Source organism: Nannobrachium achirus (assembly GCF_963921795.1).
Source record: "Nannobrachium achirus genome assembly, chromosome: 9".
NCBI classification, from domain to species: domain Eukaryota; kingdom Metazoa; phylum Chordata; class Actinopteri; order Myctophiformes; family Myctophidae; genus Nannobrachium; species Nannobrachium achirus.
In genome coordinates this window covers 12,904,708-12,929,641 of record NC_137818.1, presented here as the reverse complement: position 1 = coordinate 12,929,641, position 24,934 = coordinate 12,904,708, and the positions used below count along the sequence as shown (strand labels likewise).

At 42.2% G+C, this 24,934-nt stretch overlaps 2 protein-coding genes across 4 annotated transcripts in view; both read right to left on the bottom strand.

The window, feature by feature from the left end:
- The window catches only part of LOC308290648 (deoxynucleoside triphosphate triphosphohydrolase SAMHD1-like), a gene marked incomplete at its 3' end in the record, with an annotated part of 439,146 nt that overhangs the window by 308,565 nt on the left and 105,647 nt on the right, over window positions 1-24,934 (bottom strand). The window lies entirely within an intron of this gene.
- tp53inp2b (tumor protein p53 inducible nuclear protein 2b) lies at window positions 1,988-24,160 on the bottom strand. 3 transcript variants are annotated; one of them, XM_080733194.1, is made up of 4 exons: window positions 23,761-24,160; window positions 12,766-13,232; window positions 9,756-9,930; window positions 1,988-7,959 (listed from the first exon to the last, which is right to left on the bottom strand). In XM_080733194.1, the coding sequence occupies exons 2-4, from the start codon at window positions 12,890-12,892 to the stop codon at window positions 7,692-7,694; spliced, it is 570 nt and encodes a 189-aa protein (XP_080589320.1). In that variant the 5' UTR covers window positions 12,893-13,232; window positions 23,761-24,160; the 3' UTR covers window positions 1,988-7,691. The 3 variants fall into 3 exon arrangements, with proteins under 3 accessions (XP_080589320.1, XP_080589319.1, XP_080589318.1); XM_080733193.1 differs by having other exon boundaries at window positions 23,765-24,160; XM_080733192.1 differs by lacking the exons at window positions 12,766-13,232; window positions 23,761-24,160 and having other exon boundaries at window positions 9,756-12,115.

The window sequence follows — 24,934 nt, the reverse complement described above, 5'->3', positions numbered from 1 at the left end:
CACTTCCTAGTGTCCATATTCTGAGAGCTGTGGCCAAAAATAGCAGATCTACAAGCTCAAGAGCTTTGGTGTAGAGGAGAAAAAGAGCAGACTAAGAACAGAGGGAGGTCAAGTTTATTAAGTATTGACGGTTCAAGTGGTTAAATATCTGACTGAAAACAAAACTGTACATGATTTTACATACACTGACGAGTGAAACTATACAGAATCTATGATAAGGTTGTGGGGGTCCCTGCTTCATCTCTCTCTCAACTAAGGGGTCCTTGGCCTGAAAATGTTGAAGAGCCCTGTTCTATTCTATTGTTTTGGTGTGGGAGGAAACCCCCATGAACACAGGGGAGAGGGGACACATTCATTCACCAGGGATCAGGGTTGAACCCTGTAGCCTCCTGCTGTGAGGCAACATTTCAAACCACTGAGCCACTGTTTATATATCGTTGCTGCCTGTCGGGCAGAAAATCACCATATTTTAACTTGTTTAACTGTGGAAGGAGCGAAGCTCCAACGTCTGGCTTCGTCTGGTTTCTCGAAAAATTCTCTGTCCCAAAAAAGTGTCTGTGTTCTGAAGCGTGGCCTACTACATCTGGCCTATAATAGATATGGCCTACTGTACATCTGGGTAGAAACAGCTCAAAGTTGGTTTGTACGCCCAGGGTCCCATTGGCCAAGCTTTGCAGGACACGCTGTGATTGGCCAGCGGGGCGCTTAATGAAATTAACTCATAAATAGCACCGCTCACTTCACACTAGGTATGATTTTTGGTAAATGAACAGTGTCACTCAAAAGTATAAAAAGTAGCAGATCTGCAAGCTTGAGCTTTTGAGCTTGTGGATCTGGTACTAATCGCACCGCGAGGCGTTGTGTGTGTGTAGATCGGCTTGTAGATCGGCTATTTTCACTAGTTTTGTGCAACACTTTTGTATGATGAAGTAGGGCTTTAATTTGCGAAAAGACATAAAAAGCTCACTGGCATTGTACATAAAATCTATCAAATATATATACCCAGAGTCAATAGTCTGTCTGCACATATCCATTCATATCATGCACACATCCATAGCAAATAGATGTAATTTTAGCACTGATTCATGCTTTCTTGTCTAATTATGTGTTAATTCAACACAGTCTCACTCTCAAGAAGTCATATATATTGACGTTTGGGCAATTTGTTGTGGTTATTGTAGAAGCGTTTAGCGTAATGTAACCTCTACATTAGCTACATTACTGCAGCTACATTATAAATGAGGGCCTGGTCCTCAATTGTAGGCCACCTTATGTATAGTTCATATACCTGAATTTCACCATGAGGATCATGTCTGTCTGTCTGCCACACACAGATACATGTCTATCTATCTATATTTGTCCTTAACACCACGTTTTCCCTGCACACAGGGGTGACTCTCCAAATTCTGGACCCTGGGTATACAAGGATTCACTGCGGGCCCCCCACAAATGTTCTTCATAGGGGGAGGGGGTTTAATCCATTTAGACTGGGAACACATTATTACATATTATTTTGTGCTTTAACTATTGAAAAATAGCAGATATACAAGCTCACAGCTTGCGAGCTTGTAGATCTGCTATTTTTGAAAAATCATGAAAGTCTTTGAATATTTCAAATCCTTCTAAGGTTTTTTGAAAAACCTATGTTTCTATGTCAGTGCCAGTGGTGCTCAAACCTTTTCATGTCAAGGACCCCCAAAATTACATGTATTTGGCCGCGGACCCCCATCTCAAATTATTTAGTTCCAGGGACCCCCAGAAGCAAAATTTGCACACATTTTCACGACTTTTCAAAAATAGCAGATCTACAAGCTTGCAGCACGCCCCTCCACCTTGGGCCCTAGTAACTCAGTCCCACTTTCCCCCTCCTTGTGACGCCCCTGCACGCACGCACGCACGCACGCACGCACGCACGCACGCACGCACGCACCACACACACACACACACACACACACACACACCACGACGAGAAATGATGAGACAAGAATTCAGGTGTCCACCTGAGTGTTTATTTATTGTTGTTGTTGTTTTTTTTGTTGTGTACCTGTTGTTATGTTTTTGAATGGATGCTGGAAAAAAACCCATCCGTTTGATTTTTGCATAGGTCTTGCCTGTCAACGGACCACAAACAGTCCATTTGATTGGGTTGGGGATGGAAACAAAAAAATCAGTATACATCACAAAATCCATGCAGAAATAGTGAAAGGCACGATCACCATACTGATATCAGATACACCAATGTTTTTTTTTTAATATGTCTATTATATTTCTTTTTTTTTAATGGGGGAGGATGGGAATTTTCATTGAGATGTAATATGGGAGAAGAACCCCAAAGTTCAGTTTTTTCTTTTTAAGCTGCCATAATTTCAGGGCACCAACATAAACATATAAAACTCCCCATCACGTTGTCCCCCAGACATTCAACCCCTTTCATTTTTATTAAACATTATTTATTATACTAGATGAACAATCGCTCTAATAACTAATGGGGAAAAATACAAACATACTCTATATTGTTATTATTCTTCTGCTGATACATTTCTTTTTTGTTTTAATTTTTCATAATCTGTTTCCTTTCTCATCCTTTTTTTATTTCTACCTGACCACACCCATCTCACATCTCATTGGCTAAGACACGCCTCGTGGCCCCCGCCCCCACCCCCGTCTCCATCATTCATTATTGGTAAGGTTAGGTTGCTGGCTGTCACACTTTGAAGCCACACACACTCACACACATCATCACATCATCACACACTACATACCCAGATCACAACAATACCTTTTAGGTTACATTGGTTAAGAAGAGTAAACAGAGAGAGGGAGACCCAAATAAAATAAAATAAAAGTAACGGGCTAGAACAGAACAGAACAGAACAGCTTTACAGCAGTGGATGACTCTGCGATGACTAGTCCAACATACATGTGTACAGCTGGGAGCTAAAGCTATCTTGGCGTCGCCTGCCGGTCTGCCGAGTTTGGGAGATCGACCGGGGGTTCGATTCCAGCTCGGTGCACGAAAACATCGCTACATTGGTGTCAGAAGTGGGATTCGAACCCACAATCCTCCAACATACGGTACACATATAACTGGATAAATGAATATGGGGTTTACTGTGTACAATGACATATTACTGTGTCAACTCATATAAATTCTCTCTTACAAACAGTTTCCATCACAGGCATACACATCATTCCCAGAGGTCTAATCAGTTACAAAGGTAGAAACCCATGCTATGGGAATAAGGGGGGAAAATATACTGTGTGTGTGTGTGTGTGTGTGTGTGTGTGTGTGTGTGTGTGTGTGTGTGTGTGTGTGTGCGCCTGTGCGCGTGTGTGTGGTGGACTAGTCACCTCAGATCCATCCACTACTTTGTTAAGAGGAGTCAACAACAGCCATTACATAGCCATCTTAAAAAAACAGAATAGGAGAAATATAATAATTATAATTATATCATAAATTATATTAATTATACTCTTAATTAAACAATCTTTAATAGAATAGTTGGCGACAACGGGGGGAAGAAAACTGGTTTGTAATTCCAACAGAACAAGGAAATAAACATAACTATCTCTATTAGCCTATGAGAATTGAAGGACAGGACATTTTTCAAAAACAATCTCAAAACAATCTGCAAACTCTCATCATCATCATCATCATCATCATCATCATGCCCCTCCACCAGACAAGTACCACTCATATTTATATAACACTGCCAATCAAAAGCATCCTCACAACAAGCATGTAATCACCAGCAAGTGCTGCTGCCACCCTCCTAGGTTGTCTTGCACTGTTTGCCCTCTAGAGGGCAGTGTTGGCCTATGGCACATACATATTGAGCCTATTGTAGCACTTAGGATCCCACACACAAAAACAACAAGTGTAGGATCACAATGCAATGTTCAGAGCTGGAGTTAAAGATAAGATACTACAATTTGGCTATCGATAAATGACCCGCTGATGTGCTCTTTAAGCCTGCGATAGGTGAGGCAGAGAAAAACCATTCCCACGTCACGGTTGGTCAGTAAAAGCCTGATTCATACTTAGTTGTGTGCCGTTGTTGTCGCTTGCGGAAACACCAGATCTACAAAGATTGGCGATATTCGCGCGTGCGACACGGTGGCACGCAAACCAATCAGGTCTAAAGCCACTCTGAGGACTCAAGTTCCAGAGGGACTTTAATTGACATCTAATGCAGCGATACAAATTGTACTGTCATATTATTTACACAAGGAATACATTACCATTTTTTCCATGTTTTAAAATAGTTTTTATATTTTTTTAGTTTTTTAGCGTGTCATTAAACATTCTCACACACACTCACACACACACTGACGTGTTCAGATTCACAACCCAAAAAAATCCAAAACAAAACAAAACAAAATCACAAAAAAAAGAAAAAAGGAAAAAAAGAAAAAAAAAGAGCACACAGCACACAGTTAAAACTTTGACTCACAAATTGTATGACAGTGCAAACTTACATCCATGTCTCAAATAATTTACAAAACATTTGTATATACGTATATATAGCCTATGCTTCAGCACCATATCTTTCTTTTTTACTATTATTGTTTAATACATATAGTGTAACAGTAAGCTAGATCTTTAAGTGGACGCGGTTAGGGCTGGATGTGCGAGCAAGAGAGAGAGAGAGAGAGAGAGAGAGAGAATATTAAAGAAGGATGGATCGGATATAGAGAAAGAAACTAATAAAGCAAAAGTTTGCATGTCTACGAGCGAGTTTCTAAACAAACAGAAGAATACCAGCACTCTCACAGATCAATGGTCTTCTATTTATTGACGGCAACAACAATCGCGTTTCAGCTAAAAAGAAAAAGCCATCATCAGCGTAGGGAACCAGTCTATAGAGATAACAAACATCTTCGTATCTAAGAGAACGCACGAGCGCGCGCGCGCGCGTGTGTGTGCACACACATCTGTGCGTGTGCATGTTTGGACAGCAACTAGAGAGAGAGTTGTCAGCTGGCTCTATTCGACTATACGGGTAGGGCCATAACTATAACGATAACTATATCGTTCAACACATTCTTTTCTTTTTTATAGTTGGTGTGAACTCTGCCACACACTTGACTTGGAAAATAAATTGTCATAGTCGTAGTTATAGTGCTCAGTATGAACGGACCCTTAACCCAGAACCTTCCATAACCTCTAACTTTTCCAGAACCAGTGAAGTTCTGTCATAGTGTTTTTGTTTACGTCTCCATTGGCCTATAAAAAAGACCATCCCGGTAAGGGAGAGAGGGATGCGAGTGTGAGCTTGTAGAGAGAGGCTATTTGAGCTATTTCTGGAGATTTTATACTCTCCCAAAAAAAGTACTAGAAGTTCTAGTACGTCACCTCTTGAGCAGGGCCTGAATTAGGTTCCGAGAACCTTATTTGAAAACCCAGACATTATGGAAACGAATCCATAAATAAAAATATGTTTACACAGCACGACGACACCGTTCGCTTCAGTTCTTGCTATTGTTGAAAAAGAGCCAGTCCCCTGTTGTTGCTGTCTTGGAAATGAGTAACTTGAGTAACTAAATAGAAAGGGACGGTTGGTTAAGTGCATCTTCCCATTGTGGTGTTCAAATAAAAATGGATGATGCTAGTTCACAGCACACACACACTGTGGTTGAATATGAGCGTTGCGGTGTGCTGGGCACATAAATCTTAGTTCTAGACTGATAGAGTGAGCCTCAGACTGTGTCATTATTTCACAGTGATCTTTTCTTTCTTTTTTTATATTTTTTATTTTGACCATTTAATAGCCAGTGTATTTCCTCGTTATCTTTCAGGAACAGGCTTTCCTTGGCGTGGATATTAGGCAGGCGGAGAGAGAGAGAGACGTTAGGCTTTCTATAGACTCAGAACAAAAGAATAAACAGAAAACCATGTTGACAAAACATAATAAAGAGTTACCGTCTTATATATACCGCTCTGCATCCTATACTCCTAACCTCACATACCCTAGTGTAGCCCACAAGCAAGCCATACATCTCACTTAATAAGTCTTTGCCAACCAACATTTATTTTATTTGTCCTAGCAGTAGCAGTTCGCAAAGCGAGCTTATTGATATAATACTGTACATCGTGTGCCTTGCTACGCCTCCAATGGACCAAGACGTTTGTGTGAAATGATAATAAATAGTTTCTTGGTTCTTGTCTGCAGCTGTGGAACTCTACTGCGATCTACTGTAGCTGTGTTCTGCAAGTTAGTGCTTTCTGTGCTCCTTTAGAGGACATCAGTTGCTGTGTCCAAAAGAAAGCTTAACAAGATTCTTTTTAAGCAAGAATGGCTTTGAAGCAACAAACAAGATTTTCAAGCAGAAAGTGAGAGCAAATGAGGCCCAATTACTATTGTAACCATATTTGGAGAACTTGCTGGGTCTAGTTCTTGCTGCGTGACATTTCATTTTGCTACTTGTCAAATGCAGTTTCTTTTATGATAGTATTTTTGCTGTATTTTTGTGGTCGTTTTTGGGTGTCCTTTTTTGTTTATAAAAAAGACTGTTAAGCAAGAAAAGACAACAACCCAGGGACAAAGACAAGCCTAGTTCGCATGATTTAAATGAGTTAAATTAAAGCTGACAGGCTGCTCAGAGGGCTACACTACACTTTGCCATCTGCCTTTTACTTCTTCATCTATATGCGCCAACTTCCTTCCCTTTAATATTCGTAATCTTTTTATCTTTTACTCTTTAGGGTGTTTTGTTCAGCCTCTCACCATCCTCTACCTGCTTTAATCCCTCAAAGAAGTGAGAGAAGAGGAGCTCTCAGACCTTGTGCTTCCAACTGACGAAACAGACTGTCTCTTGTTTTCACTCCTCCTCCTGCTTTATGAGTGTCTACTAAAATACTAAAGTCAACAGCCACGGTCTCGTGATCCTCTCCTCACACTCCTCAAACACACGGTATATCCCTCCAACTTTCCTGAACAAAAAATAAATAAAAAATCTTTGATCTCCTGTAACTTAAAGCTTCAAAGATAACCTTGTTTTCTCGTGATTATTATTATTTTCTTTTTTGCCTAATATTCACCTTTCTGTCGCATTATATCTCGGCACAGAGAAGCCTGTTCTGTTAGACAAGGAAAGCACACTGTGTTTCTTTTTTTGTATTCTTCACTAACTCTACTGAAATTATTTAAATTATTACATTTTAAGTCAATTAAAAACATGCCTTAAGGGACAGTGAGAGAGGCAAGTGAATAGTTTACTCGGAAAAGGTAAAAACATGGAGCTAAACTATTATTGTTGTTGTTATTACTAAGTACAAGTTTCATCTGCATATTGGGGCATATTTAAAATTGTATGGATACTGTGATAGTTTGGTAATTAACAACAATACGACTTGAGATATAAATAGAAGATCATTGACTTTTTAAGAGGGCTTGGTTTACAATGGCGTGGGTAGACACGTGAGCAAGAAAATATAGCAGGTGGGATTAGTTTAACTTTGATATACTAAATAGATACAAGCCAGCAGTAACTGCATGTTTAGCATGTTGCAAATGTGTAGAATTCATTTTTCTTTTCTTTTTTTTTGTGGATGAATTTGCTCTATTACATTATGTGTGTGTGTGTGTGTGTGTGTGTGTGTATTGGGATTTTGACTGTGTGTACCACAAAAGAAATGCCCTCACAGAGTAAACAACGCCCCCTGGAGGACGCAGGAAGCGCATTTCTTTTTAGTGGCAGACGCTGCGCTGGCTGGGCTGGTGCAGGAAGGTTCCCCGGGCGTGGGCGGCGCGGCGCGGCACCTGCTCCCGGGTGCGGTTCTGCCGCTGCATGCGGTTGCGGCCCAGATGGCGCCTCTCCATGCGGGCCTTGCCGCGCTGGACCCGCGCCACCTGGGTCACCTTGGCCAGGGAGCCGGCCTGGGCGGCGGCGCCGCGGGTCACCCTGGTGGGCATGGTGCCACGGGCGGCGGGGACGGCGGCGGGTTCCATCACCCTGCTGCAAAGGTTGAGAGAGAAAGACATTAGTATGTGGATTAAAGCAAGAATAAGATCTCTCGACTTGAACATCTTGTTAAAGGGATATTTCATATAAAAAAAAGTAATTGAAAAAACATGACCTCCTTGTGTATTAGGTGGGCGGTATGAGTCACCAGAACCAAGGACAGTGTTTTCATTATTTGAATCTATCCTGGTTAACACATCGGGTGCCCACGAGGTGTCTACACGCCAATCTCTTTGATGTCTCTGGAGGCCCACGACGCGTTTGACGCGTTTTACAATAATCTATACTGTACTGTAGTTACTGTACATTGCTACCGCAATGAAGGCTCTACCACGGTGATCAAACGCCAACAATATGGGAAAAACACTACATTTCCCAAAATGCAGCACGGTACACGTGACCAGGATGTGCAGTCTCCCTGCAGCCAATCACAAGCCTCTGTTCCTATCCTGCACTGCACTCTATCGTCCCCTCGCAGGCTCGCACGACCCGTATGTATCATGGATACTAGTATTTTCCCAGTAACGGAGTCTTGGCGGAGATACACGTAACATGGCGGATTCTTCTCCTAGTCTAGCTTTTTCAATCACCATGTTCAATGCGCGGTCCTTTCTACCTACCGTGACACAAACGCTGTGGCCCAGGTTTGATAAAAAGATGTCCTGACTGAAAGTAAACTTTATCGTAAAAATAAACAGGACATCCGTGGATTACATTTACTCGTATCATGGATACTATTTTCCCAGTGACACGGCGGAGGTAACGTAACATGGCGGATTCCTCTCCTGGTCTAGCTTTTTCAATCACCATGTTCAAAACGCGACCCTTTCTACCGCCTGTGACACACACGCTGTGGCCCAAGATTGGTAAAAAGCTGTCCTGACTGAAAGAAAAGATCATTGTGAAAATAAACTGGACATACTTGGATTACATTTACTCAACGTATTACGGATACTTTTTCCACAACGCAAAGGTACGTAAATGACGTGTTGCCATGGAGACGATGGGCCCCTGCGAGGGTAAACCCTGAATTAACGTGGGCATCCGATGTGTTAAAATGAAGTTTGAAGTTACAATATTGTCGGTGAGTGAAGTGCTTCCAAATCACTGAAATCAGTCGTGGTGACGAGAACTTTAATCCATGCACACATCAGTTTGGCCGACACATTAGCTGACTTTTTTGACGATATCATGATATCAGTATCAGCAATTATGCAGCCGAAGTGTCCCGATTTCTATTTTCTAACCACTTTCAATCTGGTGTCCACATTTGATGGCATTATACATGATGGCATCATACTTTGAATCTGGTGTCCATATTTTAGGCATACATGTGTCATTATTATTCTTTGAATCTGGCGTCCATATTTTAGGAATGTGTCATTAGTCTTTCAATCTGGCGTCCATATTATTGGCATGATGTCATTATAGGCAGTCTTACAAAATACCCAATCTACAAGTTTAGCTGTAGATCGACAAGCTGAGTTTCTCAAACAGAATCTTTAATAAAATCTTTTTTGTATTATTATACATTTCAAGATGTTTCACTTTCTATCTTCAAAACATGTTATTCCAGGGACCCCCCTTCCCCAGAAGCAGAGATTTGAGTCACAGAAGTTACCTCAGAAATGGTCTGAATTTATAACCCAGGATAATGACACCACAAATGTATAAAATGGACTACAGTGGGATGATAAAAATTATGTAAAAATGTTGACCCTGTGAAAATATGTACAGTACTGTACATGTGACAAGCTGCTAATAAAAAGTAAAAAAAACAGAAGTCTCACCTCATGCTCCCGGACAAGCTGCCGACGAGGCTCTCCTCGCCCACCGTGGACAGGTGGTTGGTGCTGGACGACGGCAGGGGACCGCCGGGGACGAGGGACGGGGACACGTAGACGGACATGCTGGGGTGCTCGATGAGCAGGTCCTCCATGGGGCTGGTCTCCGCCGTGGCTCCTTCTGCAGTGAAACAGGGGGGAGGGGTGACAAACCAGCTCTCATCCATGCAGCCTCTCTCCGAGCCCGAGCCCGCCCTGCTGCTACCCCCGCTAGCGGAGCCTCCTCCCCTCCCGGACCCGGGGGACACGGACGGGGTGGACGAGGGCGTGGACGAGAGCCGCCGCCGAGGGGCCGGGGGGACGCCGGCCCGTCTGGGAACCACCACGGCCCCAGGCGTAAAGGCGGCGGAGGCGCCCGGGCCCGAAGAGGAAGAAGAAGGGCTACTACTACTACTAGTGCCCGGACAGGCCGCCAAGGAGGGGTGCGACGACATCAGCACCAGTCGCGCCCGGCCTTTGTTATTGGTCCTGCGGCGCTTGTGGGGCGGGTGGTGGGGAGGAGGGGTGAGGGGGGCGGGGCACTCGGTGGTGCACCTCGCGAGAAGCGCGCACTGATTGTCTGATTGGTCGGCGGCGGCGTCTGGGGGGATGGATGGCGATGGTGCGGCGGGGAAGGGGGGAGGAGGAGCCTGCGTGGCGTCGCCGCTACTGTCAGCCTGCATCATGCAGTCAGAGTCCTCGGAGTCTGAGCGGCATGGCGATGGGCGAGCGGTTATAGTGGTCAGGTGACAGCAGAGCGGGTGCAAGGCGGTACCCGGAGTTGAAAGGACGGATAATGTGACGGTATGATGATGACGAGGAGGAGGAGGAGGGTGGCAATGATGCAAGTTTTTTTTTTTTTTATAAAAGCCATGCGGGTTTAGAGAGGGTCAGGACAGGGCCAACACATACGCACGCGCACACATACCGGCATAGGGAATGTGAGGAGTGGGTGTGTAAATAAAAAACAAATTTGGAATAATAGGGGGGTAGGAGGGCGGGAGAGGAGGAGGGGGGGTAAGGACACAACACAAAACATAAAAAGTAAGAATCATATCATTAGTTTTTTTTGTATGAACCTCAGAATCTTTGGCTGTCAGTCCAGTCATCATGGCTAAATGGGACCCGACTTTTGTCAAAGCTGGCACACAGCATTCTCACCGCTACTCTTGTCACGGGGGTAAGCTATAAATGTCTGAGATATACACACTGTGAGCCTGTAGATCAGCTATTTTCTATATACGTGACACCGGTGCGCAATAAAAGTAGGTATTAATCAGACTGTATTATAGAGCACTGGAGTCTGACATCACTGCCAGAGTTATATTTTTGTAGTGGAATTCCCATAGGGGGAATCTTAGATCACATCATATAAGAACAGAGTTCCAGAAATAAACAATGTTACTCATATGGATATTATGAAGCATCAACTGACGGTGGAAAAGTCACATATCTGACAGAATCACCCGCAAGATTTGTCTATGGGGGTTTTCAATCAAAATAAATATGACCTTATGGGGTAGTGGGAGTGACGTCAGAACTTCATGCTCCATGGGTGCCACATTAACTTGACCTCTTCAGGTAACTGCCCTTGCCACATACTTTTATCAGCATGTGTGTACTGCCACTTATCAAGCTATCACGCAGCATAACCAAATATGTACCTGATACGGTGCAATGAAAGGTCAACAATCCCCTATTATGTGCCCACACACCATCATACTTTATGGTTGGCTTCACATAATAAGGGTGGCATTGTATGTCCTGCTCTCTCCATTCTACTGCTTACATTTTAACATGTTAACATAATATATGTGCTTAATACATACACATGTGTAGGCTACAGTATCAGCTTCAGTATGTGCTTGTGTGCTGTTTTTGTTTTCTCTACAGTTGTCCTTTGTTTACAGCCAAATGTTTTCATTTCTGGTTCATTTTCTTAGAGTTTGAAAGACAATTGCTCAAAGATTCTTAACATGCGACAACTCTGTGTGTGTGAGTGTGCGTGTGAGAGAGACAGAGACAGAGACAGAGACAGAGAGAGAGAGAGAGAGAGAGAGAGAGAGAGAAAGAGAGAGAGAGACTTTAAAGAGAGAATGACGTCAGTTTTGCTAAGAATCGTGTCCCATCTAGCCATAACTCTGTTAGTCACATAATTGTCTTGACTCATATCAGCTGAGAAGTGCTTTTTCATTTTGTAAAATATGTTTTCTTTTTGTTATACAAAACATATTATAAAAAAATAAAAAATAACTATTATTACGAAAGTGTTTTGAATGGGAACCAAAACAGGTTTTCATCATAGTCACTGTCTTTGTCATGATGACTGTGAGATCATGAACAAAGCAGAAGCAGATGTATGTTGTTTACAGGTCGTTGCCATCGTTTATATGGCAACACCCATGGTATGGAGGCTTTAGCACCTTAACTGTACCATTACCCCCACTCTTAGAACCACACCAACCCTCACATCTCGATTCTGGGGGGGGCGGATATCCAGTGAAAATAGCTGACCTACAAGCTTGTAGGTCAGCTAGTACTAGGTCAGCTATTTTAGGGAATGAGATTTTGGTGTAGATGGAGAAAAGGAGCGGACCTGGCACAGGGCCCTGGAGGATACCCCGGGCAACTGAAGTATATTGTTGTTTTAAGGTGGTTAAAAAAATAAATTCACAATGTTCCATCCTCTCCATCAACCAGTCACGTACATTCTATCATGCTATAGCCATCATCAGTAATGTTAAAGTCATGGTCATGCAAGAAGGTGGCCATAAGAATGTAACCTCTTCTCAGCAACCCAGAGCAAGCAATGGGGTCTATTAATGTTCACAGTGTTTTTATTTTATTTTATTTGAACGCTGTCAGTTGGGGGTGCATCGAACCAATCGATTTAATCGATGACCGGTAACAAGGCTCTCTGTTGCAGACAGTACTACCAACTCATCTCCAACATTTAGAGGGGGAGGGGGGGACTCACCAGGCAGGTTGACCAGCATCCATCCCTCCTCGTCGGCCTCCGTCACACAGGGGTTGGGTCCCTTCAGCTCAGCCTCCACCTCCTCCACCTCATCCCCGAAGAACAGGCTGCTCAGACGCTGAAACATGACTGCTTTTCTTTTTTTCTCTCTCTCTCTCCTCTCGCTCGCTTCTCGTCGTCGGTTTAGGATCAAGGGTGTCAGGTGTTGTTTGATGACGCCGCGCCCGGTGCCGTGTGTCTTCTTGTTGTCGTGGCGGCGGTGAAGCACACAAAAGAAAAGCTCTAGCTGCCTTTGTTATGTTTATATTTTATTTGTTGCGGTTTATTCGCTTTATTCTTTTTGAGTGCTTTTTTGTTGTTGCTGGTCCTCGGTTGGTTGTTTGGATGCTGCAGACAGTCAGACACACAGGACTGGACGAGCTTCGTAGTGCAAATGTAAGGTTTTACTTGGTTTAGAGAGCGAAGGCCTGGAGAGAGAGAGAGAGAGAGAGACAAGGGGGAGAAATTGGAGTGTGGTCAGTACATGGGAGCAGAGAGAGAGTCAGGTGATCCTTTGTCAAGACGCTTTCTCGGTGTCTGTAAGTTGACCTCTCGCTATAGAGGAGCTCACAGCTGTGCAGCTATACGGTAATACCACCTGTGAGTCGATTCCCCGAACCTGACGTCACATCACATCAAGCAGGTGAATTAAACTCCACCTGTTCGCTGCCCTTCAAAGCCAAAGTGCAACGAAAACACAATTAACTGACTAACTTTGAAAGTGTTTCCCCCAAATCACAAAGGCTAATTTGACCTATGGGATACACAAATAAGTCAAAAACATTGACCAAATTGTCAAATAATATAAGAAAGAGGCAACCATTTTGAAAATAGATATTTCTACAATATTAATCTGTGGAACTGAGTCAAACTAAATGTAAATTCCTCAACTCCTGCAATTCCAAGTGCTTGTCAGGGTTCAATTTATGATTCTTTTGGGGGGGATCGCGGCCTGAAAAGTTTGAGAATCACTGAATTAAACTAAATACAAGGTATTCCCTCGTGTGATAATTTAACGTTGCATAGTCTCTAGGCATTACATTCACTGCAACACTCTAAACATGATTATCTAAACATTACAACCAATGGGCATGTTGCTGCTTACGTGGCAGAACTTTAAACCTAACTCCACCTCATGTTTGAATTAGCCAGAATGAACCGCAATCAGACTGAGCTTATTTTTTTTTTCTTCTTCCTTCCAATGTTTGGCTTTCATGTTAACACTGTTAGACAGCCTGCATATTGGATTAGCTGGCAGAGTAATATGCAACCGTGTATTGTGAAGTCATTACACATTACAGTACGCCTCAGTCACTGCCAACGCGCAGACAGTGTGCAGTGCACAGAACAAATGTTTGATCGGATCAAATATCTCGCAGCAAGAAAACAACTCAAGACTAGATTCGTAGCCAGAGAAACCCACACATTAAATATACAGTAGGTCTGTAACAAAGTTAAAAGCAAATTGCTTTGGAAAAAGAATGTTTCAGCTCAGTGGTAACAAATCGTCGCTGTCTGTTTGGGGTAGAATCCTCTTATCACCACATTTAAACTTTTATGTTTTTTTCCCATAAATTAACGCCCCCCCTTGATCATAGTACAGCACCACACAAAAGGAGCAGGTGCGCTAGCTCGAAATGCGGCGCGCGAAAGGACGCGCTTTGAGCTTGTAGATCTGCTACTTTAGCCATTTTTTAATTTGAATCCTGAAAAGTAATAGTTTTGGGGCGGCTGCTGGCCTAGTGGTCCAGGCGTATACCACATACATAGGCTATGATGCCTGACAGCGTGTCGCCAGTTTGAGTCCCGATCCTGGTGACCTTTTCTGTGTGTCAATCCCCTTCTCTCCCACCCCGTTTCCTGTCTATCTTCACTGTATACTGTATATATATAAAAAAAGTAATAGTTTTGTTTTGGACATGAGGGTTCTATACCCGACAGAGACAAAATAACATCAGGTTGAAGGAAGCGGTAAGACAGACTACTGTACTGTCACCCAACAAGGAGTTTTTTTTTTCGGAACAATGCATGCCTCCCTCCCTGCCCCCGACCCCTTCCCTGAGCCAAGGAGAGGGGTGGGTGGGGGTGAGGGGGGTCTCAGGGACAGATGGACAGATGAGGGAACAGATGACAGACAGCCAGAGAGAGAAGACACAAAGACAAAGCCTCTCTCAGCAGCTCAAGCAAACAAATAAATGGAAGAGAGCACACAATGCTATAAAATGCAACGACAGACACAAGGACAGAGAGAGGTGAACGAGGCTACTACGCTAACTAGAGAATGGCTGACCTCGGTCTGACTGTGATTAAGTAGCGTATTCAGGCCTAGAATTTCATCATTTTAGGGGCAAGGCCACTTGGCCTTTGAGATTCTCAATTTTTTTTTGAGGGCACATAGGCCAAATGCCAGGGCAGGAAGGCCATCAAATAAAACAAGATTTTAGTCCATTGAAATAATTAATTTAATTTAAGGGTTACATTGTGTTGTATGTACAATATCTGCTGTGAAATAAATGGGTTTTTACAATCTGATGCTCAGCCCTGCACAAATCAAAGATACTGGATTGGTTTAAAAATAGGGACTCAACAAGACACTGGTGTCTACATGACAACAAAGACACTGGTGTCTACATATTGACAAGACAGAGACAGAAGAGAAAGTAGTACAGTCAGCTGGGCAGGGGCATTAAGGCCACTGTGGCCTGAGGGCATGCCATTTTTTGAGGGGCAACGACGGCCATGGCCTTCATGGCATCCCTGAAAGTCCTTCCCTGAGCGTATTAATAGCATACAGATAGTGTTATTAAGACACACATACAGACTATGTGCAGATGTCTGAATTCAACTGTCCTCTCCGATCTACAAGCTTCTTATGGAATCCAAATGGCTGAAATCGGTGGTGGCGACTGGACTGACAACTTTAATCCATACACAAACGCTTATGCGTGTCTCTGTTGGAAACAAAACACTTCTGAGGGTGTTAACCCTGAACGTTGTTTTGTCTGAAAATAACATCTCCTCTCTACAAGCGCTCTTTGCACTTGTCTGGACTTGCGCTGTGTGTGTGTGTGTGTGTGTGTGTGTGTGTGTGTGTGTGTGTGTGTGTGTGTGTGTGTGTGTGTGTGTGTGTGTGTGTGTGTGTGTGTGTGTGTGTGTGTCATAGAGGAGATACTGGATATGGAGGAGAAGGTATCAAAGTCCTCCTCCAAGCCTGTTATTTTCCACTGAGAAATAAAGGCTGAAGCTGCTGGATGCTACTGAATGCATGGGTGCTGTTAACACTGGCTGGATGCTGGTGTAGGCCTACCGTCCATCTGGCTCTTTACCTGCTTGTACCAACTTTTAGATTTGCAATCTTTTGGTGCTGGTGTGTTATATTGTCCAAGTACAGTTGTAACTTTAAGTCAGTGTTTCTCATACTTTTACATTTCAAGGTCTCCCCTTAACCCCCTTTAGGGTCCATTTGGTTCCATTTGTATACTGTCAGAGTTACTTGTATGGGTCCATTTAGACCCCCTTAAAGGAACCCACAGAGTCCCTGGAATCCAATTTGAGAAACACTAGTTCAAGTGGTTAAATACTCTGCATAGAGAAAGGGAGAAGGAGACTGAAGAGATGGGATTGATTGATTGACTGACTGACTGACTGACTGACTGACTGACTGACTGACTGACTGACTGACTGGTAGCTAGCCAATAGAAAAGTAGAGAATTAAAAGGGAATTAAAATGAATCAGGGTTGTATGTGTAGAGTAGAGAGCGAGAGCAGAGGAGATAGATATGCATGGATGGATGGAGGTTTGAAAGTTGAAACCTGCAGCTTATTTGACCTGCTGACACTGACACCATGACGAGCAACAAGGGGACTAATGAGCCATACATTGCTTACATAAAAAAGTGGCTCTCATAATAAAAAGTGGCTTGTAAATTCTCCACAGATCATTCCTTTGGTTGGAACGTACATGTACATACCATGGGGAAAAAAATGATAGTTTTACATTTGTAATTGAGAGTATAGAGAGGGATTCATTGTAGACAACCAGGGAGATTCCAGACTATTTCACGGTTACATGATCATCACATTCTTAAGAGTCAGGGCTTTGCTGAGCCCTATATTCTTATGACAAATCGAAGTGAATATACAGTATATATTTTTATGCCCAGAATAGCAACACCAAAGTTAACTATTTAAACCCTGCCTACTTTAGTTGACCCCCAGGTGTCTATGGAATACTCTCGGAATGTTCCCTCGGAATGTTCCCCTATTATAAAACAGGTGAACATTAAGGCAAAATAGCAGATTATTAACCGTTAATGTTGTTAATACACCTCTAGTCTATAGGTCACGTGAGGTCATGTGCAACCTTAAGGGGTAGTTGTGTGCATTACTTGCACTACAAACAAATATGACCCCAACTGGCCTGAAGTCGGTGCTGTATTTCATAGACTCATATGTCATAACTCCTATGACATGAGTCAGATTTACACTTACTACAGTCATCATTCTAGCCTCACTCTACAAGGAACCAAAACAATGACTAAAGTCAACATGACAACATTTCAAACCATTTTCTGTTTTGGGGAAAACATGTTTTCCCCAAAATAGAAAAAAAGTCATTATTATTGAACCTTATCAAAACTGATAAAAGCTGACTGACAAATGAACAACTTCAAAAAGGTGTGGCTCTGCTCGCTCAGTACACAGATAGAACAAAGTCAACAGCTTCGTCACAGAACCTGCAGGGTACGTGCACATCAGCAGTGGTGGAAAAAGTGCTCAAATTCTTTACTCAAGTAAAAGTATCACAATGTAGAAATGCTCTGTTAGGGTACGGTCACACCAATCTACCTATGAGAGTGGATTCCCCATTTCGCCGATGCATTTCAATGGGAATGAAGCGGTTTCCTGCCAGTAGAAGATTTCTGCAAAATTCTCATTGAAATGCATTGGCGGAATCTTGAAGCAGAATTTACTTGAATAAAAGTACAAAAGTATTATCATCAAAATGTACTCAAAGTACCAAAAGTAAAAGTAATCATTATGCGTAATGGGCAATTCATGTTTTCAAATGTATAAAAATCAAGCTCACAAAGCGACGCATTGTGAGCTTGTAGGTCGACTATTTTCAAATGCAGAAAATGTATATAGGGCTATAGAGGAGTTCGCAAGAGTAGGCCTATACAAATTTGAATCAGTAAAAGTACATCAAAGGTTTACTCAAGACAAGTACAGTACTTGAGTACATGTTACTGTCCGCCTCTGCACATCAGAACCTGAATCATACCCTGGAAGTTGATTACAGATCATGTTTCATAACACTGTTGATCCATGTGTTTATGAAACTATTTTACAAAATCACCCAATATGGACCCGAGGTGCCATCAGTTCCAAACACATGCACGAGCCTGATGTAAAATTCCAGCAAACCTGCTGGATATTTTTAATCAAGCTGTTGAAACATCTCATGTTGTTGTTTTTTAATGACCAAAATTGGGGTGTCCGTTTAAAAAAACAAAATGTAGCCTGGAACAAATTTGGCATGAAACCCTATATGCCGATTTTGTAGTTTGTTTTCCTGTACAGGTTCAAAACAGGGCAGGCTGGCCTTACAGTACACTGAGATGTAAGCAAGGCAGCGGCAGCTCCTTAAAAATAATCATGGGTGTGTTAGATTTAGGTGTGACTCAGCACGGGTGTGTCGGGTGTGCAAGCATTTACAGTAGTAAACAGCATTGTCAACGCGCTTTGACTCACGTAAACCAAACGCACCCGATTACTCTCTGAGCAGCAGCTGCCTTGCTTACGTCACAGCGTACAATACGACCACTCTCTGCCATGTTTACCTTTGTGTAGTCTTTAACCTGTAAAAGGAAAACAAACGGGAAAAAAACGGCTTACGGTCTCAGCCCCCTTAAAATGTATCTAAGCGTCCAATCGTGATAAAACGTGTAAGCTATCTTTAATAGAGTTGTCCAAAACCTTCTCCCTGAGTCATGTGTTGGCTGGCATCCCCAACTCGCCGCCTTGCGGCTATATTTGTATCTGTATACAAATAGTGCTCCTGGCCTTGTGTGACCTTATAGACTAGATATGTAATTCAAACAGCAGAGGGCATACTATCAATCACGTGATGATTTAGAGGGAAAGAAAATGCATGGGGGATTTATGTATAGAGAGGGAGTGAGAGGGCATATAGGAGATACGCATGGATGCATTTCTGAAAGGTGACACTTCCTGCTTATTTGACATGGTGACAGTGACGCCAGCAACGCATAGGGGGAATGAGAGACACCACAAGGCAAGCCTGACTCCCTCCAACCACCTGCCACACTGTACATATACCCTCCCACATTTACAGTAGGTTACATAACAAGTGGTTTACTTTGCAGCGGTGGAAAAAGTATACTCAAATGTCTTACTTAAGGTATAAATACTGCAATGTAGAAACACTGCTACAAGTCAAAGCCCCGGATTTAAGAATTTACTTCAGTAAAAGTACAACGGCATTTACAATTTACAATTTAGTCGAGAGCGACTTACAATAAGCAAGGACAAATCTACAAAGTAACCAGCAACTATGAAGTTCAAATAATTGGAGTAAAAGTATAATAATCATAATATTTGTCTCTGAGATGTAGTGGAGTGGAAGTAACATTTTGTACTTCCACTCCACTCCATAAAATACCTTACAATTGTACATGTTGAGTACATGTATTTAGTTACTTTCCACCACTGCATACCAAGTGGTTTGTGTGTGTTTGTTTTGGTTAAGAAGAACACATCCCATGCAAACAAATGAATAGTGACATTTAAATTAGGAACGGAGCCAACAGTGAAAGGCTTCCTGTTTCTCAAGACAACTAAAGGACAAATTTGTATTTTAGATTAGAGAAAAGAAAAGATGGGTGTTAAAATGTTTTCATTTACTCCTTTCTAACATTTTAACACACACCTTTTCTCTTATTATAATCTAAAATATGAACCCCAAAGTTGTCCTTTAACCATATGAGGCCAAGTGTAGTAGTATTCTGAGGCAAACATTCGTTAACATTCATTAAATGGTTATTAACCATTAAAAATGTTGTCTGACGCAATGCAACGCAATGTGAGCTTGTAGAACTGCTGTCTTTGCAAATTGTTGAACTTTGTCATTATTTTGAAAATGTCTGCCTATAATTACAATGCCCAAAACAGGGATGATAAGAGGTTGACAGTGGTTAACCGTTTTCATTATCACATGCTTATGCAATATTGTACTTTGATAAAAAATAAATGAAATAAAGGTTGGTAGATGATTTACTGGTGTGAGTTTTGCAGAGGCCACCTCTGAACTCATGAGTTGCTACTCACTAAAAAGGACTGTTCTTTGGGCGTTGCCAGGAGTCGCGAGTAGTTGAGTCATAAGAGCATGACTTGTAAACAAAACAAAATGTTTGCTGTTTGCTCTGTCAGAGATGTTTTGCATTTAGTTGCAGCCGTAAACATCAGGCATCGGGCCAGAGGTAAACTCTTGTTGCTTGCTGTTCACACACAGTAAAAACTATGTTGTAAATAGACACCAAACAAGAGTCACTGAACGTATACAGAGCTCTTATATGCAAAATACAAGAAAAAAAAACTAAACAAATAGTCACATTTAGGTCACATTTCAGCTACAATTGACAGTGACTTGTTACTTAGCCTGCTACTAACAATGCCTAATGCCTGTGACATAACATTACTCCACATACGAGCTCCGCATCGATCAGTTCTGCTTGTAAAACTGCACTTTGGAGATCAATTATGTTCAGAGGGATCAATTGTTGGCACGGCCATATTGGAATGCTATAATTAGCTAACAAAAAAACTGTAATGTAATAAGATTTGACCTGATAATAAACACTGATAGCACAATAAATGCAGGCATGAATACATAGCATCGTTGTAGGGTGGAAACCTTGTACGGTATGTCCAAAACCGTTCCTTTTTTAATTGTTATTTTAAAAACGAGTTAAAGTAGTGAAAATAGCAGATCTACAAGCACACACCGCCTCGCACCGCGAGGCGTTGTGTGCTTGTAGATCTGCTATTTTCACTACTCTTGTGCAACACTCTTGTATGATGAAATAGGGCTTTAGTTTATGAAATAACATACCGTTTTGAAACGTGGGGATACAAGATTTCTGCCTGGCAGAGACCATATAGGCTACTGTAGGAAACCGAGAAAGCAACATCACAGATTTTAGAGTTGGCTGTTAAAAAATAGCAGATGTACAAGCTCACGGTGATTGAGCATTTTTTCTTCTTTTTTTTAATCTTTAAAGAGTGGAAACTACTGAATTGGAAGGCATTTATTTGTACAATTGGCCCCAGGTCGTGCTGGTTAACTTGGCAGGCCCTACCCTGTATTTAGATGTTCCACATTCGAGAGTGCAGTTTATATTTCACATCTACGACTGTGCAGAGACAGAAAGAAAGCCCTGCTGTCCACAGGCTACAGCAGGGGTCTTCAATGTTTTCAGGCCAAGGACCCCTTAGTTGAGAGAGAGATGAAGCACGGACCCCCACAACCTTGTCATAGATTCTATATAGTGTCATCGTTTGACAGCACACTCATTAGTGTAACTAAAGTTCTCCGAATCTGGTTAAGAATCTGGCTAAAAAGGAGAATTTCATTTTTTTCTTTCTGTCACAAAAAGATTTGGAGGACCCCCTGTAGTAACTCTGAGGACCCCCAAGGGGTCCCGGATCCCCTGTTGAATACCCTTGGGCTACAGCACATCTCCATGTAATGCCGTCCTTCTCAGTTTTTCGTGCCATGGACCCCCAAATTGAGGTGTATTTTTGGTCAAGGACCATGGACCTCCGGAAGAAAGGATTTGAGTTAAAAATTCTCTCTTTAAAAAATGCGTATACTCAAATGTTTGCACAGATGTTCAAGATTTTTCCAAAAAATAGCAAAAAAATTGGATTTTTTTAATGTTCATGCAATCTTTTGGGTTATTTGAAAATAATCTACTTTTTATTTTTTTATCTTGACTTTTTTTTCCTCTTATGGGGTTCCCTGAGACAAAATCTTTTGAAATAGGGGTCTGCACCAAATACTGAACACATAAAATCTACGAGTCACATTGCAAGCTTGTAGATCTGCTATTTTTGAAAAGAAAATATGACAGATCTTGATCAAATAACGGGGGTCCCTGGCACAAAACGTTTTATTATTATTATCCATTTATTTTTACAAATGGGGGTCCGCCGCCAAATACATATCAACTGAAGTAGGCCACAAATATTATTATTATGATCCCTGTCCTTTTGGACGCTGGTCCTTTAAAAGTGGGCGGGGCGAAGGGTGCATGGGCGGGGCTTGACAAAATAGAAACAAGACTCCTATGACGCGGAGAGCCGCTCTGACGTCACGGACGCTGCGAAAGTCACCCCCCCCCCCTCTCTCTCTCTATCGGTCGTCCAAAGCAGGAGGAGGAAAAAGCCATCAAAGCACTGGATAAATTCAAACATATACAGCAGCCCATGAAGAAATGTCATTAAAATGTCACCTTTTCTATGAAGATTATCAAGATCTATTAGAGGAATGTACAGCAACCGTTATGTGCTCTGCTTTGGCTTTGTCAAAATCCCTGGACTAGACTTGACACACACACACAAAAGAAAGGGGACATTCTTTCCATATCCAGCGTCTGAACAAGCTAGTGTTTATGATCCTAAATTTGAAGCGTTCAAAATTTAAAACGACTCCATGCAGTAGCAGGGATAACACAGGAAAATCAAAGCCAACGGTAGAAGAACAACGTCTTTGCGTAGCCAATATAGATATACAGATTATTTCAGGCTGAGGAGGGCATGAATTATCCGATGATCAGCTTCTACAGGCTGAAGGGACGAGGGAAGGGTCACAGCAATGACAGTCTGTGTCTGGCTCAAACACTGGACTGAAGGCTTTGAAGGGGACACACAACACAACGTAGATAGAGAGAAGGATACGTCTATAAAAAGACCGTCTCTAAGTATAGCCCTGCTGCTGTGTTTTACAGGAATATAAATAACAATAAGTGACGGTTATGCTGCAGCTGGCTGTCAGTTATGAAACAATAGAAGCGACGTCGACGTCCCCAACCCACCGAGACGCCACGTAGATAAAACATAAACATCCTCCGCTCCGACTAACCGTCGAGTGCAGAGTCTGCATGAGACTGCTATTTATTCCAAAAAGCGTTATACCCATACCCCATATATTATCGACTATAACATAACGACACAGATCTGTGACATAGCTCTGTTTACACAATGCTGTACCCCCTCCAACTGTGTATACGTTCCCCATTTTCAACTTGTTTTATTATATTTTAGGCACTTGCTTTGGCAATGTAGCCTAAACGTTGTATGTTTTCTCATCCCAATAAAAGCTCCTTTGAATTGAGTCTGAGGCTGCATCGAGCAGTCATCTATGGAGGAGGAGGTGAAAGACAATCGGGTCGCTCTGGTTAGAAAGGGATGACGTTATTATTTTTAGGAGGCTTGAAGGGAGAAAGAAGCAGCAAGCGAACCAAACATCAGCTTAAATAAACTATACTAGACTCTGGCTTCAAATACGAAATATCATTCCCTGCTTGAGCTATTATATGCTATATGATGCAGAAAATAAAACATGTAGCTAGATAATGCACTGGACTATAAATGCACAGACAATGATAGATCTGTTATGAAATAATAGCCTATGTTGTGGTGGTGGTGGTGGTGCATGCTATTAATAATGGCCTGTACGTCTGATTAGTGTAATATTATGCAGATTATGGCCTATGTGTGTGGGGGGTATTATATGTGTATGCACCACCAGATCCACTTTGCTAATGGGTTATGCATCTATATCTGGAACACTGCTTGCATTAACACCTAACGACCATTAATAAAAACACATTCAAACAATTCAAAAACGTATTAAAGTGAAGAAAAGCTTACCTGCCTTTTGCAATAATAAAATGTTCAAGTTGTAAACGCGGATCTCTCTTTCTCTCTCATCAAACACACACAGTAGTAGTAGAAACAACAATGTTCTTAAAGCATAGCTTTAGGTTATTCATTAAACGCCTTTATAATAATAAAGTGAGGTAGTTACAAAAAAAAACACCATTGATATAATATATATTATAAAAAAATAAAATAACAAAAAGGCTTAATATAATATAATTTCTTCTCAGAAGAAGGAGCTTCGTGTAAAATACAATAAAAACGTTTTTACACGGATGTTGTTGTTTCAGATGACGGTAACATCTGCAGGTCTTTTCTCTAGCTTCTCCCCCTCAGCTTATTTCTGTCCTCCTCGGCCTGTGTGTGTTTGTTTATTGCTGCCTTTGCTCCAGCTGATCCTCAGATCAGAATGTAGAACGTACAAAACAGCTGATCGTGAGATCACAATACTCCCCGAGGCCACGCCCACGTCCCCGCCCACCTCAGCCCAGCGACAGCCAATGGGAATATTACACCGGCCCAGCTCTCTCTCTCTCTCTTGGTAACAGAGTGTACTGTGTGTTGTGTACTGTGTGTTGTGTCGTGTGTGTGTGTGTGTGTGTGTGTGTGTGTGTGTGTGTGTGTGTGTGTGTGTGTGTGTGTGTGTGTGTGTGTGTGTGTGTGTGTGTGTGTGTGTGTGTGTGGTGGGGGTTGGGGGAGGCTGTGTGCTGTGCTGCTGCTGTCAACCAACCACCAACACAGATGGAGCCAGTGTTGCCATGTCTGCGTGTTATAATTATGAAGCGGCTTGGGGCATTTTTTTCTTCTGTAAAGTTGCTTATAACTATTGGTAGTTGTTGTTGCAGGGAATAGGCTCGCCAGGCTGGGTCGAATCCGGCGACCTAGGAACAGTCGCCACCAGATATTATTCCTAAACGTAACCTCAGTAAAACTATACCTATACCTAACCGTATTCCTACAGTATAACCTTAACCTCAGTAAAACTATGCCTAAAGCTAACCTTATTCCTAAACGTTAACCACAGCAAAACGATGCCTAAAGCCAACATTGTTCCTAACCTTAACCTCAGTGTAGTGGCTAATTTCAAACAAACTTAGCCACTCGGCTGGGCACAGGGAAACAGGCGTTTTAACACGTTCAATAAGCAAATAACTGAAAGTCCAAA